At 45.6% G+C, this 14,258-nt stretch overlaps 1 protein-coding gene across 1 annotated transcript in view; it reads right to left on the minus strand.

The window, feature by feature from the left end:
- The window catches only part of SYDE2 (synapse defective Rho GTPase homolog 2), a 34,469-nt gene extending 23,868 nt beyond the window's left edge, over positions 1-10,601 (minus strand). Inside the window, exons 1-2 of the mRNA XM_075156196.1 lie at positions 10,493-10,601; positions 5,439-6,170 (exon numbers count right to left, since the gene is read on the minus strand). Of these exons, the coding sequence (XP_075012297.1) occupies positions 5,439-6,170; positions 10,493-10,601 (841 nt within the window). The remainder of the gene's footprint in view (positions 1-5,438; positions 6,171-10,492) is intronic.
- Between the last annotated feature and the right edge of the window lie 3,657 nt (positions 10,602-14,258).

The raw sequence follows: 14,258 nt of genomic DNA on the forward strand, positions 1-14,258 counted from the left end.
AAAATGTATTAAAAATCAAAAAGTGGCAAGTCAGAACAGAAAAGCCCAAATATCTCAAAATTGTTCTTGTAGCAAATGATGGGCAAGTGCAAAAGGGCTATTGTTTTTCCGTGCTAGATGCCACAAGAAATACTGATCTGGATCCTCAACTGACAGAAACGGGACAGCCCTACTGATGTCAGAGGCTGTGAACTTACTCAGGCGCAGGCCCATTACGCTGCTTCTTCACCCTCAGATAGTTCCAGACCTGTTCTGATAGAAAACTTAATGGCATTTGCAGTTCTGCTCTGAAGAGAAGAATTCACGCTATACCAAATTCAAGCAACTTCAAACAAAATATAAGGAAAGCGTCACCTCTATCCACATCAGCAACTGGGAAAAAATCCTTAAAAAAAACCTAAAAAGAACTTTTAAAAATTGGGATAGAATGGAATTATTTCTATGTAACATCTTAATTATCTAAATAAATGGAAGAATCTCCTCTTAACCTGGGGGGGGGGGGGGGAAGGGCGAATCTTTTTTACCCCTATAAGAACTACTATTTTGACGAATGCAGCCTCTGAGTTCCATTCCACATAATGCTTCAGAGTCAAGGAATGGAGAAATTATTAACAGGGTGAAAAAAATCTCTAAGAACTCTGTAACAGTAGCTTGTTTTCTTCAAATACTATGCTTACTGACATTAATTAAGTGTGACAAACCCATCAACCCAGGGATCATTTTTACGGGAGCAAGAGATATAAAACAAATTGCTTTAAATATTCCATTAATTAAAATGGGAAGTGATTACAGAGTAGCCTCCCGAGGCTGCACGCACGCCGAGAGGTGACGGGGCTGACCGCGGCCTGCTCTTCATCATGGCGGCGACCCTCAGAGCACCCTCGACAGCAGCACCTCGTCAGAGAGAGGAACAAGCACGTGTAACAGCACTTTAGATCTCCGAGCAGACTTAAAGAGTTCAGCATCTACAAACAAGCACGACTTTGTTGCAGATATTTTAAACGCTAACGATTCTGCGATGCACGCAAACCACAGCCAGCTCCATTCAGACGCTGGCGCCGCACCACGACGCAAGCGGCCGCACCGCAGCTGATGCCAAGCACTGTCCGTTTGGCTGCTCCCACGAAGACCTCCTCCCCTCACTGTGTCCTTCAGGCATGCAAAGCGGCTTTACCCCCATCTCCCCAGTCAGAGGATATAAACAGTTACTCAATACAAATCGGAAACTGAAAAAGGCAATAGCTATTTTAAATGAACTGCTTCCACTCCACCGCTGCTCCATCTTTTTCCCTCTTTCACCAGCAGGTCTTTATGGCATTGTCACCCCACGGACCAAAGACACATGCATGAATAAGCCCTCAACCTTCAAAAACACGTGCACAAGCTCCCCAAAAGCCCACCAACAAACTGGCTGCAGCTCTGCAGGAGAAAGAGGGAGCAGAGGGACCTTTCTACCACATACCAAACCATTTTGGTATCTCAAACATTACGCAAATATGAATGCTTTTCTGCCTCATGAAACCAAAGCTCCTTGCACTTGGACAACAGTTAAATCACAAAGCATCTTCCATCTGGAGAAAAAAAAAAAAAATTAAGCAAATAGTATTTGCAACGCGTGGAAGGAAATTGGTAGATAGGATTTGCTGCCCAGTATACTCTATGTATATTGCTGGTCTAAGTGGAGAAAGAGCACAGTAATTTTAACGTGATTTAAGCCAAGCTCCAGTTGGCACGTATGGGGGTTAAGTGGGAATATGGTATCAACCATCACTTCCTACAACATTGAAAAGAAATCTGTTTATGGTGATTCCCATCAGGATTTTCCATCCGGACAGCGCACACACGTACATTTTCAGTAGCAAGAGCACAGTCCAGACCCTGGCAACCTACAATGCGCAAGTCCTACCAGGATGTCTCTGAGATACAGACACGTGTGAGATGATTCCACTGATTAGGTGGACACTAATCCCAATAGTAATCCTTCCCAAAAGCAAAAATACTACAAATTCTTCAGAAGGCACTATTCAGAGCTCCACAATGTAAATCCATTGCAGGAGCCAACATTATAACGGGGTGGTGTTCTTCAACGTTTTGCAGATGATACACACATCTATAAAAACATACATTTAGAGTTCAATCCTAAACAGTTGTAAAGAAAATTTACTTTAACATTTTATGCAAAAGACTATATATAGAATTTTTCATATTGCATTTATAACAAAAAATATTCCTATTTTCCACTTACAACCATTTTGCCTGTGCAAGGAGACGTCAAATTAAAAACAGCCTCCAGGGTCCTTTCCACTTAAGCTCTTCTCCCACAGACCTAAGAGCACAAGCTGGCATGCTCTACATTACTGACGGGAAACCAAGTTATGTTCTTATTCTTACCTTTTGTGTACCTGTTATAACAAAATACATGAATTATTTTCCCAAGCTCTGCTATAGGGTCGCCTTATTTTTAATCAGTTTCTTTTTAAAAGCCAGCATGGCTAGAATTATTCACTAAGGAATTACCTGGCAAATCCTATTAACATAAATGGCATTTACTGTAGAAAGTAACCAGATTAACACCAGGAACTAACATTGTAAATTAAGACTATGGGGCAAATTAGCACCTCTACAACTCTGATCCATTTTGTTGATAACATTTACAGAAAACATCTATTTGCTGCTGTGTTTGGAAAGACTCCCAATAACTGAATCCCACCATTTATTTTTTCTTAATCTTCTGTCTAATAAAGACTCTCTCAAAAAAATAACAAAAAGAAAAAGGAAAAAAATCCACGGCCACAAAGTTGGAAATCCAAATAAGGCAGCAATGTTTAAAGTTTTCAAGGTAAAATTGATTCCATTATCCAAAAAAGAAAATAGCAAATGACAAAATGAACAACTCTATACTTTGTTGGCTTTTATAGTGCCCCACTTTTTCCTGTCTATGCTTCTCAAAATCTAATACTTTAGACTCTAATGCTAACCAATACTGACATATATAAAATCATATCAGTAAGAAAGGTGAGCAGAATTTTCCCCATAGCAGTAATTGCTTATTTGTCAGGAGTTACTGCTTAATGTACCCAGCTCTCTAAGAATATAGACATCTATTTCACAGCAGTTGTATAATTCAAACAAGGTCCTAACACAAATAAAGTTAAATTGGCCATGTTGCCCTTCATGCAGTAATTTTGTATGGATGAGCTGTCATTTTAAATTTGACTGAAAATAACTGTAGACACCTTAACTGGATTAAAAAGAAGGACCAAGCCACTTCTCCATAATAAAGCCAATTACTGAACAGCAGGGATTCCTTCATCATCAATTAATCTATTCAATGTAATCACTATTCAATACATGCAAAAGAAAAGCTGCATTTAACGTACCTTAATTAATTCAATGCATAACAAACCAAGCAGGGGAAATTCATAACACACTTCTGGTTTCATGAGACACTTTAAATGGGCAACTCTGCTTTCAGAAATAAATGTTTCTTCAGTATGAAAACAATTTTGATTTTTTTCTTCTTACATAAAGGGATTTTTTTTTTTAAAGAAATAGTAACCTATATATTGAGAGATTAACTGCCTAAATGGGGGTCAGTTTGCAGGACACACACATGACTTACCATGCTTACTGACTCTCCAAAGCACCTACAGCTCCAACAATGACAAAAATCTACCTAAGAACATGATATTTCATCTATCTTGCAAGCAAATATAACTGGCCTAAGTATGGAATGCAGCTATAAAGTGAGCTATTTCTTAATAAATGCCCAATAACTTTAACACACTTTGCAACTAAAAATATGCTTGTATCTGCAGCATTTCCACAAAAAGAACAAAATGTGAGCTCCCAGAAGAGAAGACCAAGTGTTTTTTCTTCCGCTATTTACAGCAGTTGCTTTGGTGCCTTTGAAAACAAGCCCTGTTCCCAGAAGCAATCTCCGCACTGGGAATCCAGGCACAGCAGCTCCCGGCACGCAGGGACACGGGGCCAGAAGCCTGCCGGGACAGCAAGGTTGGTCGGAGGCAACCCGGATTGGGGGGTCCTCCGAGGGCAATGCACACCTGGGCTCTGATGCTGGTGTTTCAGGTCCTCTCTGCTGAGCTGCACAGAAATACAGGCTCTTAAATGTCAGTGCAAAGAAAGTGTGAAAACTCCCTGTCTCCTGAACTTTACGCTAAGTTTCTAACTCTCAACAGGATACTAGGGTTAAGGTCAAGATACTATGAGACGCACCAGTAATTAAAAATAACACCTTTTTGGAAAGGGTTGGGTTTTTTTTCTGCTTGCTTTTGTTTGGTGTGGTTTTATTTTTGTTTAGGTTTTGTTTGGGTTTTTTTAATAGACTGGGAAAAATCTTTAATAAGATGCTGAATTCACACACTAATGGAATTATGGAAATGAGACTATCAAACACTCAGCCAAAGATAACAAGGAACAAAGAGGCTGGTTTCTGAAAGTGAAAACCACTCCTCTCCAGTCTATTAGATTAGCCTGAGAGAGTCAACAAGACAGCAATTACAGAAAGCGACGTGATGAATAGCGTCTATATGGTCTTCCAAAAAGTCTTTATTAAAAAGTCCCAGACAGCAAGTTAAAGAAACTTCTGCAGACATTAAATAGCTTTGAGGCTGGAATCCAAGGCCAGGGTTAGACACTAGCTAACAAAGGAAACCCAGCGTGTCCTCACATCACCAGGCTTTAGCAAGCTCGCTTTGTAAAACCTTTGTCTTCAGCGAGGTGGGGGCCAAAGAACACAGAGGACAACTACACCTGGACATGCTATGAACAAACTGAGAGAAATCACCGTGCAGCTCTACATTCAGTAGGTATCGGTCTCGCAATTAGAGTCATTCTTTTATGAACTTGACATGCATTTCCACCAGAGATTTGCTTGATAAAGATAAAAGGAGGAGAAAGAGAAAAGAGACATAAGAAGAGTTTATTATTCCTTTAAAGAAAATAGAGGACGTGACATAACACTTCTATGTTACATCTTATGAGGAGCAGCTCAGGGAACTGGGGTTGTTTAGCCTGGAGAAGAGGAGGCTGAGGGGAGACCTTATCACCCTCTACAACTACCTGAAAAGAGGTCGTAGCGAGGTGGGTGCTGGTCTCTTCTCCCAAGTAACAAGCGATAGGACAAGAGGAAATGGCCTCAAGTTGCACCAGGGGAGGTTTAGGTTGGATGTTAGGAAAAATTTATTCACCGAAAGGGTTGTCAAGCATTGGAACAGGCTGCCCAGGGAAGTGGTGAAGTCACCATCCCTGGAGGTATTTAAAAGACATGTCATGCTGAAAAGATGTCATGCTCAGGGACATGGTTTAGTGGTGGACTTGGCAGTGTTAGGTTAACGGTTGGACTTGATGATCTTAAAGGTCTTTTCCAACCTAATCATTCTGCGATGCTATGATTCTATGTTCCTGAACCCTCTTACCTGTTGAAGGCCACTTAAAGGCAGGATTGTCCTCTACCGCTGGCGCGCTGGGAGCCTTGCAGGCAAACCTCTGCCGGTGCTGCTGCACGTGCTCCCCAGGATGCACGGCATCGGCCTGACTTGCTTCGCTGGGCTGAGCGGTCCGACTGTCCCCCACGCTCTCCATGGAGCGTGGGGGACCCTCGTGGGGACCCGTGGCCATGCCCGAGTCACCCCCAGGGAGGGGTTTGTACCGAACTGCCAGAGACCCCACAGCAACAGGGCTATTCACAGCACAAGGGCGGACCCTCAGCAAGTCGGGCTCATCATCTTCAGGGATCGGGTTGTACCATATTTCTCCTTCATCATCTGCATCATTATCCTCACCGAAGTCCAAAGCAGCACTCCTCGGCACGGCAGGGCTTGCGGCGCTTGGCAGGGCACCGACAGGAGCGCAGCTTCGCGCGGGGCGCTCCCGCCCCACCGGTGACGTGGAAGGAGCCCGCGGCACAGGTCCAGGCAGCAGGATGGGAGATTTGGGTACCGGGATAACAGCCCCGTGCGTTTCCTTACAGGTGTTTTCTTCTTCCAGAGGAGAAGGAGGAGGTCGGTGTGTGCTCTGCTGCAGCCAGCTGCGTTTCTTAGAAACAGTAATGCTGTTCACCTGCAGCCGGTGCTCCGGGACCTCGCTGGCCTGGGGGAACTTGGGCTCCTTCCTGCTTCTCGAAGCTATGTAAACATTTTCTATTAAATCTGTTCCCAGAAAGGCAGAAAGAGAGGGAAAGACAAATGTTTAGAATATCGTTTTGCTTTTGACAAATGAACACATATGCTGTTGTATGACATTTGCATTAGCCCTCATCCAAAAGGACAAGAGATAAGTTGATGTGATCATAAAATTAGATTTTCAGCCTGTCAAAGCAGAATGTGCATTATTAATAAAGATTCAGGTTTGTCTGGCTGTATTTTTAACACTATGTAATTTAGATAAATCGCAGTGAGATAGCCCTGCTGAAAGGTCACGCGTACTTAAGACAGAAATGGCTGCTTTTTGTTCAGCTAAGTTCAGGTGCAATTGGTTTGGAAAGTTGGCATGTAGTATTTCCACAGTTTACTTATCCCAATGAAGAAATAGCCCCTGGTTTTACTATAATGTAGAGCTTAAATGGCTACAAAAAACCCACATAGATTCAATTCTAGATTTAGATACAAAATAAAGCTGAGGATATGTCTTGCACAAAAAAACTCCAGAAAGGACTGTCCTTACCAGCTTCATCCTATAATTAAGACAGAAGCATCCCCTGATTTGTGGGGAATAAAACGAAACACACCATCATGAAAGGATGGAAGGAGGAAGAAGAAATGTAGAAAAATTTTAAGTATCTCATTACACAACAAAAATTTCATGCAACACCTAATCAAATTCCACTGATTCCTCCCAAAACTTGACACAATTTCTTTAAAGCAACAGCCAAACATGTAATTATGCATCGAAAAAGCCACTTGCACTTGAGCCCCTTCTCAGAGCATGTCCAAGCAGCCCACCCAGCAGCAGTGCCATATCCCCTGGCAGGCTGCAGGGCACCGCAGCAGCGCATCCCGTCCGGGGAGGTGGGACCACGCAAGGAGTAAGGACCTCACCCCCGAGCAAGCACTGGCCCCTTCACTAGGACTGGAGGAAAGCTGCAAATACATCCAAATTAAAAACAGGGAACGGAGGTCAGATAACCCTCATGTTCCTCTGCGGAGGAGGACAACCCGGACAGGTTTTCCTCAGCCACTAAGACTGAATGGGGATAACTGGGTTCTCGTAAAACAGACAACTTGTTTTCATGCGAAGCCCACTACAATTGGAAATTCCAGATGGGAGCAGCTATTTGATACTGCGTGAACATTATTCTCAGCAAAAAATTATTTACACACCAACAACAGATGTTAAACTACAGACACCTCTCTGGAGGACTCAAGGAGCAGGTCTGTAAATCCAGCTAAGTTTGCTGTAGACAGGGAGACAGGAAAAAGACTGTCACCTGAACACCTTCCCTTCGGCCCTCTTTTTAGGTTTGTACATTAATGACAGAAGAGATCCTTGATAAGATCTGAAACACCACCATTTCATTTGATGAAAGATTCATTATTTGGTGATTTTTTTAAAAAAGTGAGGTTTACTTGTTTAGCTAAACTGCAATATGAACACTGTTTGTGATTTGAAGAATTAACTTGGTTCAAAGAATTAACAAAATTAACCGTGCTCATTTTGAAGCCTGTGCACACCTCCACTGAGTGCTTTGCTACACTGGGGCCTAAGTTAGTCAATTAACAGAATCTGAGGAAAATGTGAAAGCAGGGCTGAGGACGCAGATCTCTGGCAAAGTTTCAGTGATTTGGCAGCAACCGTGTTCCTCCCGCTGCCCATAGCCTGGAAATGTAAGCGTGCCATTGTAAAGGTTCCCCGTTACACAATTTCACTACTATTTCAACTAAGAACTAACCAAAAGGACGGGGAACTAATCTGCGGTGGGCATAGGGCTATGCCTACATTTCCAAGAAGTCAGTTTGGATCTGGGACTTCTTGGGCGGGCATCCTCCTGCCGGTGACAACTACCTCAAAGCCCTCCGCTGCTGCACAGACAGCCCAAGGAGCGGTCCCTGCTCCGGTGACATAAATAGATGGAGCATCCGAGAGCTGTATTTCCACAAACAAAAATATCTGCTACTTCCTGCTTCACTGTAGAAACGCAGGCCCTTCCGCACTGGTTAAGACAGCCTACAATTCCCAAAACAGCGGGCTCCCAAGAAGTACAGCGTGCCTAAATATGCCCCCAGTGACACATCTGGCGTCAGCCTCAGGCTGCCCTTCGGTCCCAGCGGCAGCAAACGCACAGAGCAAACTCAGCTTTGTTTTCCACACCCACCCGGGTATCTCAACACCCAACCATCTGCAAAAGCTTACCGCAGAAACGTTAACAACCACGTACCTCCGGCGTACTCCAGTAACTCTACTGCTTGCAGAGACGCACCGCCTATCACGTGTATTCAAAACTACCCCTTCTCCGTCTCCAAATTAGCCAACGTGCTGCCAGAGGTCACTGATTATAAATGTTCACTGAATCTCACTCAAATGACACACTTACATGTAAATCTTCCAACTGCAGTTTTTGCAATTGATAGTAATATTTGCAAGCACTGCATCCCCTTCATTCGAACTTGGCCCTGTTCCTGAAAGCCCTTACGCCTCTGTTTATTTTAGTAACAAACTGTTTCACATGCAAGTATCTGCACAACCACTGGTTCCATGTAGCACAGCAAGTTTTAAACGTCGTTAGCTGTAACGAGCCAGATTTAAGTAAATACAAAGCTTTCAGAGATATACAGGTCAGGCACATTTTGTTCTAGAGCAAAGGTTCATTCAGAAGAACGCTCCCTACTCTCTGTTAGTGCTCTAATATATTTAATATATTCTAAAAATGTATATTAGGCCTCCACACAAACACAGAACAAGACAACGGTTCCTTCCCAAAAGGCTTCAATATGGCGTTGAATTAAAAAAAAAAAAAAAAAAAAAGTCAGGTGCGCCCTTCACCTTCCACTCTATTGACAAAAAATTAAATAAATCACTACTGAAAGTTAAAATATTATGGTGACAACACTTGTATTCTCAGAACCAGAGCCTCAATGTTTCAGCTCAGCTGAGGTCAAAACTGATATTCTGCCTATTACGTTGGTATATAAAATATTTCAATGTGATACTGTGCACTGCTTTTCAGATTGTAATGAAGAGGGGAACAGCTTTTTCCAGCCTCTCCATATATGGATCAAAACAATTCATATTTCTTCTGGTTGTAACAGCAGCTATTGAAACACATTTTCTTTCACTAAGTCTCCTAGTAAAACTATAAAATATAATAATTCTGTATTTAAATGGAACAATAGCAAGTCTAAAAATTCATTTGTAAGCTTTCAAGTGCACCTTTTAAAAAAAAAACAAGCAGCAAACAAAAGCCGAAGAGTGACAAACAGTCATATGATAAGAAAACGTACACGGATTCACATAAAGTAGTGGTCTAAATTCAAGAACCTCTTATTTTAATGAGGAATTTTTATTCCCAAGAAGAGTAATTACGCTTGTGAGGATGCTACCGTTGAGGATTAATTCAAGACCTAAATTTAGATTTGCTGAAGTGCCTGATCTCTGCTCACAACAAATTTGAAGGTTACACAAGATCTGGAAAAAAGACAGGAACTTTTCCAAACATAAGTAAATAACTTACTTAATTTCACTGCATACTGGCAGCTCCACCTAAAACCCTATCGGTTTTAGGGCTCTGTTTTTGTTTACTTACAGTTTATATAAGCTGGCACTGACCAATGAAAAAAAAGTTATCTTTTAAACATGGACGATGGGCTTAAAATCCTCCATAAGGAATAAACTAGCCCCGAGCCCTTTTCCCCGCAACTGCTGGCTTGCTGCAAAGGCTGAAGTTAGCAAAGCCGCGATGCTGCAGGAGTTACCAGAACAGCCGCTTTTTGCTTTAGCAGTTTACAGTATTCTGATCGATCCCACTCTATTCTGATACGTTAAAACATGAAGTACAAGCTGCAATAAACAACCTCACGAATTTGCAGAGAGAATTCGGATCCTCAGAAACACGAAAAACTAATTTTTTTTAAAGCGCCATTCCACTGCCTGGCGGAGCTTTCCTTCCCACCTCTAAGAGGAATAAAAAAGTCTGGAAGCAGAACCGCTGTTAGCGCCTGAAAGCCGCTTCGACGGGGAGATGGAAAACGCGCAGCCCCGGGCAAAGCCCCGCGGGCCCCGGCGGCGGCGGCACCGGCGCCCGGCACCACCCCGGGCCCCCGCCCGCGGCTCCCCGGGGAGCGGGCACGGCGCATCCCCGGCGCCCAGGGGGCTCCTCGCCCCCCTCGCCCTGCGGGGAACCGACCTCCCGCCGCCGTCCCGGCGCTGCCGCTGCCCGCGCCCGGCAGGTGGAAGGGCGGCCACGGGCGGGCGGCCGGAGCCCCGCGGCCGGAGCCCCGCGGCCGAGCCCCGGCCCGGCCCGCCCGCAGACACTCACCCTGCGGGGCGCAGACCCCGCTGTGGCGGTGCCCGGCGCCCGCCGCCGCCCCTCGCTGGGACCTCCTGCCCCGCAGCTTGGAGAGCGTCCTGCGGAGCGGGTCAGCCATGCCTGGGTGCTGCCTCCCGCCGCCTTCAGCGGGCGCTGCCCCCCGGCCCGCGGGAGCCGGCGGCCCCCCTGCGCGGCGGCGGCAGCAGCCCCGGGCCGCGCTGCCCCATGGCGGCGTGGCTCCGCGCGCCCGGCCCCGGCTCCGCCGCGCACATACTTGGCATAGCTGCGCGGGGTGAGAGGGCGCCCCGCAGTGCGCATGCCCGCAGCCGCACGGCCGCGCGGGGGGCGCCGACCGCCCCCGTCCCGCCTCGGGGCGCCGCGCCCGCCGCTCCCCGACGGGGCGACGGGGACGCCGCCGAGCGCGGCCCGCTGCTGGGGCGGGGGCCGGCCCGCCCGTCCCGTCCCGGCGTGAAGCGGGGCGGGGGTGTCGGCCCCGGCCCGCCCGAGGGAAGCCGGTCCCTACGGTGCAGGGCGAGGGGGACCGCCTGTGCCGGGCGGAGGTGGCCCGGGCCGCTGGGGCTGTCGCAGGTGGGTGGCCAGCCCACCTCCCCGGCGCCGGGGTCTGTCCTGCCGGGGTACAGACTCCCCATCAGTACCCTGAGTTGTACTGCGAGTCGTTCTCGCCACAGCTGGGAGCATCGCCTTCTCTGTCAGCCATGGGCATAGCGTTTCTTGCGAAAGACCGAGAGATTGACAGCGTATTTTAAATACTTCTTTTCCCTTGATGTTTTTCGTTTCGTCTGTTGGTTTTTTCCCCCAAAGAACCAGGTCTGTAGGCTGCAAGCTTATTTTTCCCCTCTGGGCTTAGGCCGTGCTCGTGGCAGTTCTTGCTTCCTGGCAGGTTTTTAGGCAGTTTCCCCGCGGTCCTGGCCGCGTGGGGAACGAACAGCGACTCGGTCTCTCGAAAAGCCCTCGCGCGCTCCTCAGCAGGGTAACGCCAGCAAAGCGGGAGTGAAGATGGCCTTGGTGGTAGTAGCCTTTAGTATTCCAGCCAAAATGCCACATAGGTAGAAGACAAAATGGCACTAGGACAGAGCAAATAATGTACTGAGGCTGCTGAAGTGGGCAAAAGTTTGGTTTTGGTGTATGTGCTGCTCAGCTACATCGTGCGTTAGTTCCATTGGCAAGCGCACAGCCCTTCAAAACCAATCTTGGGAAAAGGTATGTCACTGATTTTTTACCAAGATAAAATACTGAGACAGCTTTCATTGGTTAACACCTACACGGGTCTACATTTCATTATCAACAACTTCAGGAATACGCTTTGCAGCTTTGATCTGTGATACGCCTATCTTCTGGAGGGTGAGAGCGAAGGAGCCATCGCGTTCAGGGGTGGCTTGGATGTCGCCTCCCTGCCCAAGGCACCGGGAGCAGGCAGGCATTCCACGCCTTCTGCACGCCAAGGCCAGCACTGCCTCGGTACCCCTAAACCCCCAAATACTGGGCTGCAGGAAGTGCTCCTTCGGTTCTGGAGAAAACAACTGTGGCTCGTGAACATAGCACATATTCACAGATTTCCTCTCTTACCAAATTTTGAGGGGGATTTAACTCTTTGATCATTTGAAACTAAATATTTTTGAAGAACAAAATTAGATTAAATTTTTGAATCTTTATACGTGAAACACCAACAGTAGTAACCCAGTAATACCTGTAAATATACAGTGTAAAAAAAACCATTACAAAGTAGTTATGGTTTCTCTTAATCTAAAATAAAGCTCATGACAGTTATCATATGTCACGTTGCAACAACTTGAAATGCCATTTTGCCATCCTGTCTTTTGAAACCATTTGCATTCCTTTAAATACACATATTGGGAAATATCTGTGTACGAGTTTCAGAGCAAGATGTAAAACCATTCCAGAATGCTTTTGATTGGGAAAAATGACAAACGAGGGGGCAGTGGCTGGAATGATCCAATGCTCCCTGCTGTGCAGGTGAGGAGCGGTGAGCCCCGAGGGGTCTGCCTGGCCTCTGTCCCTGCGGGGGTCAGATCCTGCCCCCTCTGACAGCCGCATCGCAGCACCTGCGGGCTGGCTGGGGAACAGCATCTCAGGCAAAGTAGCATGCAAGAAGTGCATAAAAACCAAACTATCAGTACTCCTCTGACTCCTCTGACACTCACTGTGCACAATTAATGCATCTACCTCCAGCAGATTAATTCACAATTACGTTATCTGCATTACCTGTGGGCCCAAGTAAAGGAAAAGCCCAGTGCCACCTCCTCTAAACCAATCTTACCTGTTTGAGTGGTTAAGCTTTCATCCCCAACAAAAAACGTTGATTTTCAGGCTGGAATCATTATGTAAAGCTAAGCCTTTTACTACACCTTCCAGAACTGTGATCCTGATCTGTAAGGATACAGTCAAAGAAGAAAGGTATAAACATATTTGATGGCATTTTTTTTGTTCATCTCCTAGTCCGATGTTGAAATAGGTTGCCCAGAAAATCTGTGGAAACTCCATCTTGGAGACACTGAAAACTTGGCTGGCCCTGGCCCTGGGCAAGCTCACCTATGCGGCTCCTGCTCTGCGTTGGGGCTGAGCAGAGGACCTCCAGAGGTCCCATCCAACCTAAACTACTCTCCTGACTCAAAACCTTTCCTTGTATTGGAGCTGCCGTCCTCCCTAGCTGAGACATGGCTTGGCTAGAAGGAATGAAATCCAGCCGAGCAGAACACCAGCAATAAAATTTACCAGCGGTTTACCAGCGGTGAAATTCTGCATGGGCACCACCGCTTGACTGCACTGACCTTACTGATGCTATCAGGAGGCCAGCTGTGCCACCAGCAAGTGCGTGCCTAAAGCAAAGGGCATGCATTTGAAGTCTGGAAGAGGGGATCTGCCTCATTAAAAAGCGCTGAAAAGATTCAAAACAGCTAGGAGATGAACTCTAGGCTTTTTCTGCAAGAAAAAGTTGTTGCAACTATTTCAAACTGAGCAAACAAAAGAAGCCTACACCTACCTTGACTGTCATCGTCATACCTGCAGATTTCCCACCTGTTCTAATGGGAAATCAGATTCCTCCTGCCTACCCTGCCTTAGATTGTCTGCATTAGTTCCCTAATGAATAACAACTTACTGCACTTAAAGTAACTATGTAATTTTTAACAAGTTCCTCTTATTTAGGTGGCATTTTTGGAAATTTTTGTTACTTGGATATTTTCTTTTAGCAATTAAAACAGTATTAGTAGAAAGTAGGTACTAGCCAGAGTAAGGACCAAATCCTGCAAAGAACTGGAGCACTGATGTTTGGTGTGCAGTACTGCCTTCTCCCATGAGTATTAGCTATGGAAACAAAAAAAAATTCAACATAATTGTGTGTTCTGTGCTGCTTCACACAGTATTTTCTTCATGTTCTGTATGGTTTTCAATGTTAGTTTAAGCATTTAGATTATTCCTCCATGCAATAGGCACACAGGAAATAGCTCGGTGAAAAGCTGCCAATAGTTGAGTCTATAAACACAGTTTGATCTGTATCTTAGAAAATTGTTTCCATTCCAAACTGTGGTTACAAAGCACTTTTTCTTGTTGGCAGCTGGATTTTTTTTAAATCCCTATGCATCCTGTATTTGCCCAACAGAGTTGGCATTGATCACACAAAAAAAACCCTGCAGATAAAATAACATTAAGGATCTGGCTGGAACTAACTTGAGCCAGTGGAGTAAGAGTCAAAGCTGAGCTTTTGTTTTCAGCTCAGCCTGTTTTGTTCAGGAGC

The sequence above is a fragment of the Calonectris borealis genome, chromosome 8 (genome assembly GCF_964195595.1).
Source record: "Calonectris borealis chromosome 8, bCalBor7.hap1.2, whole genome shotgun sequence".
Taxonomy (NCBI): Eukaryota; Metazoa; Chordata; class Aves; order Procellariiformes; family Procellariidae; genus Calonectris; species Calonectris borealis.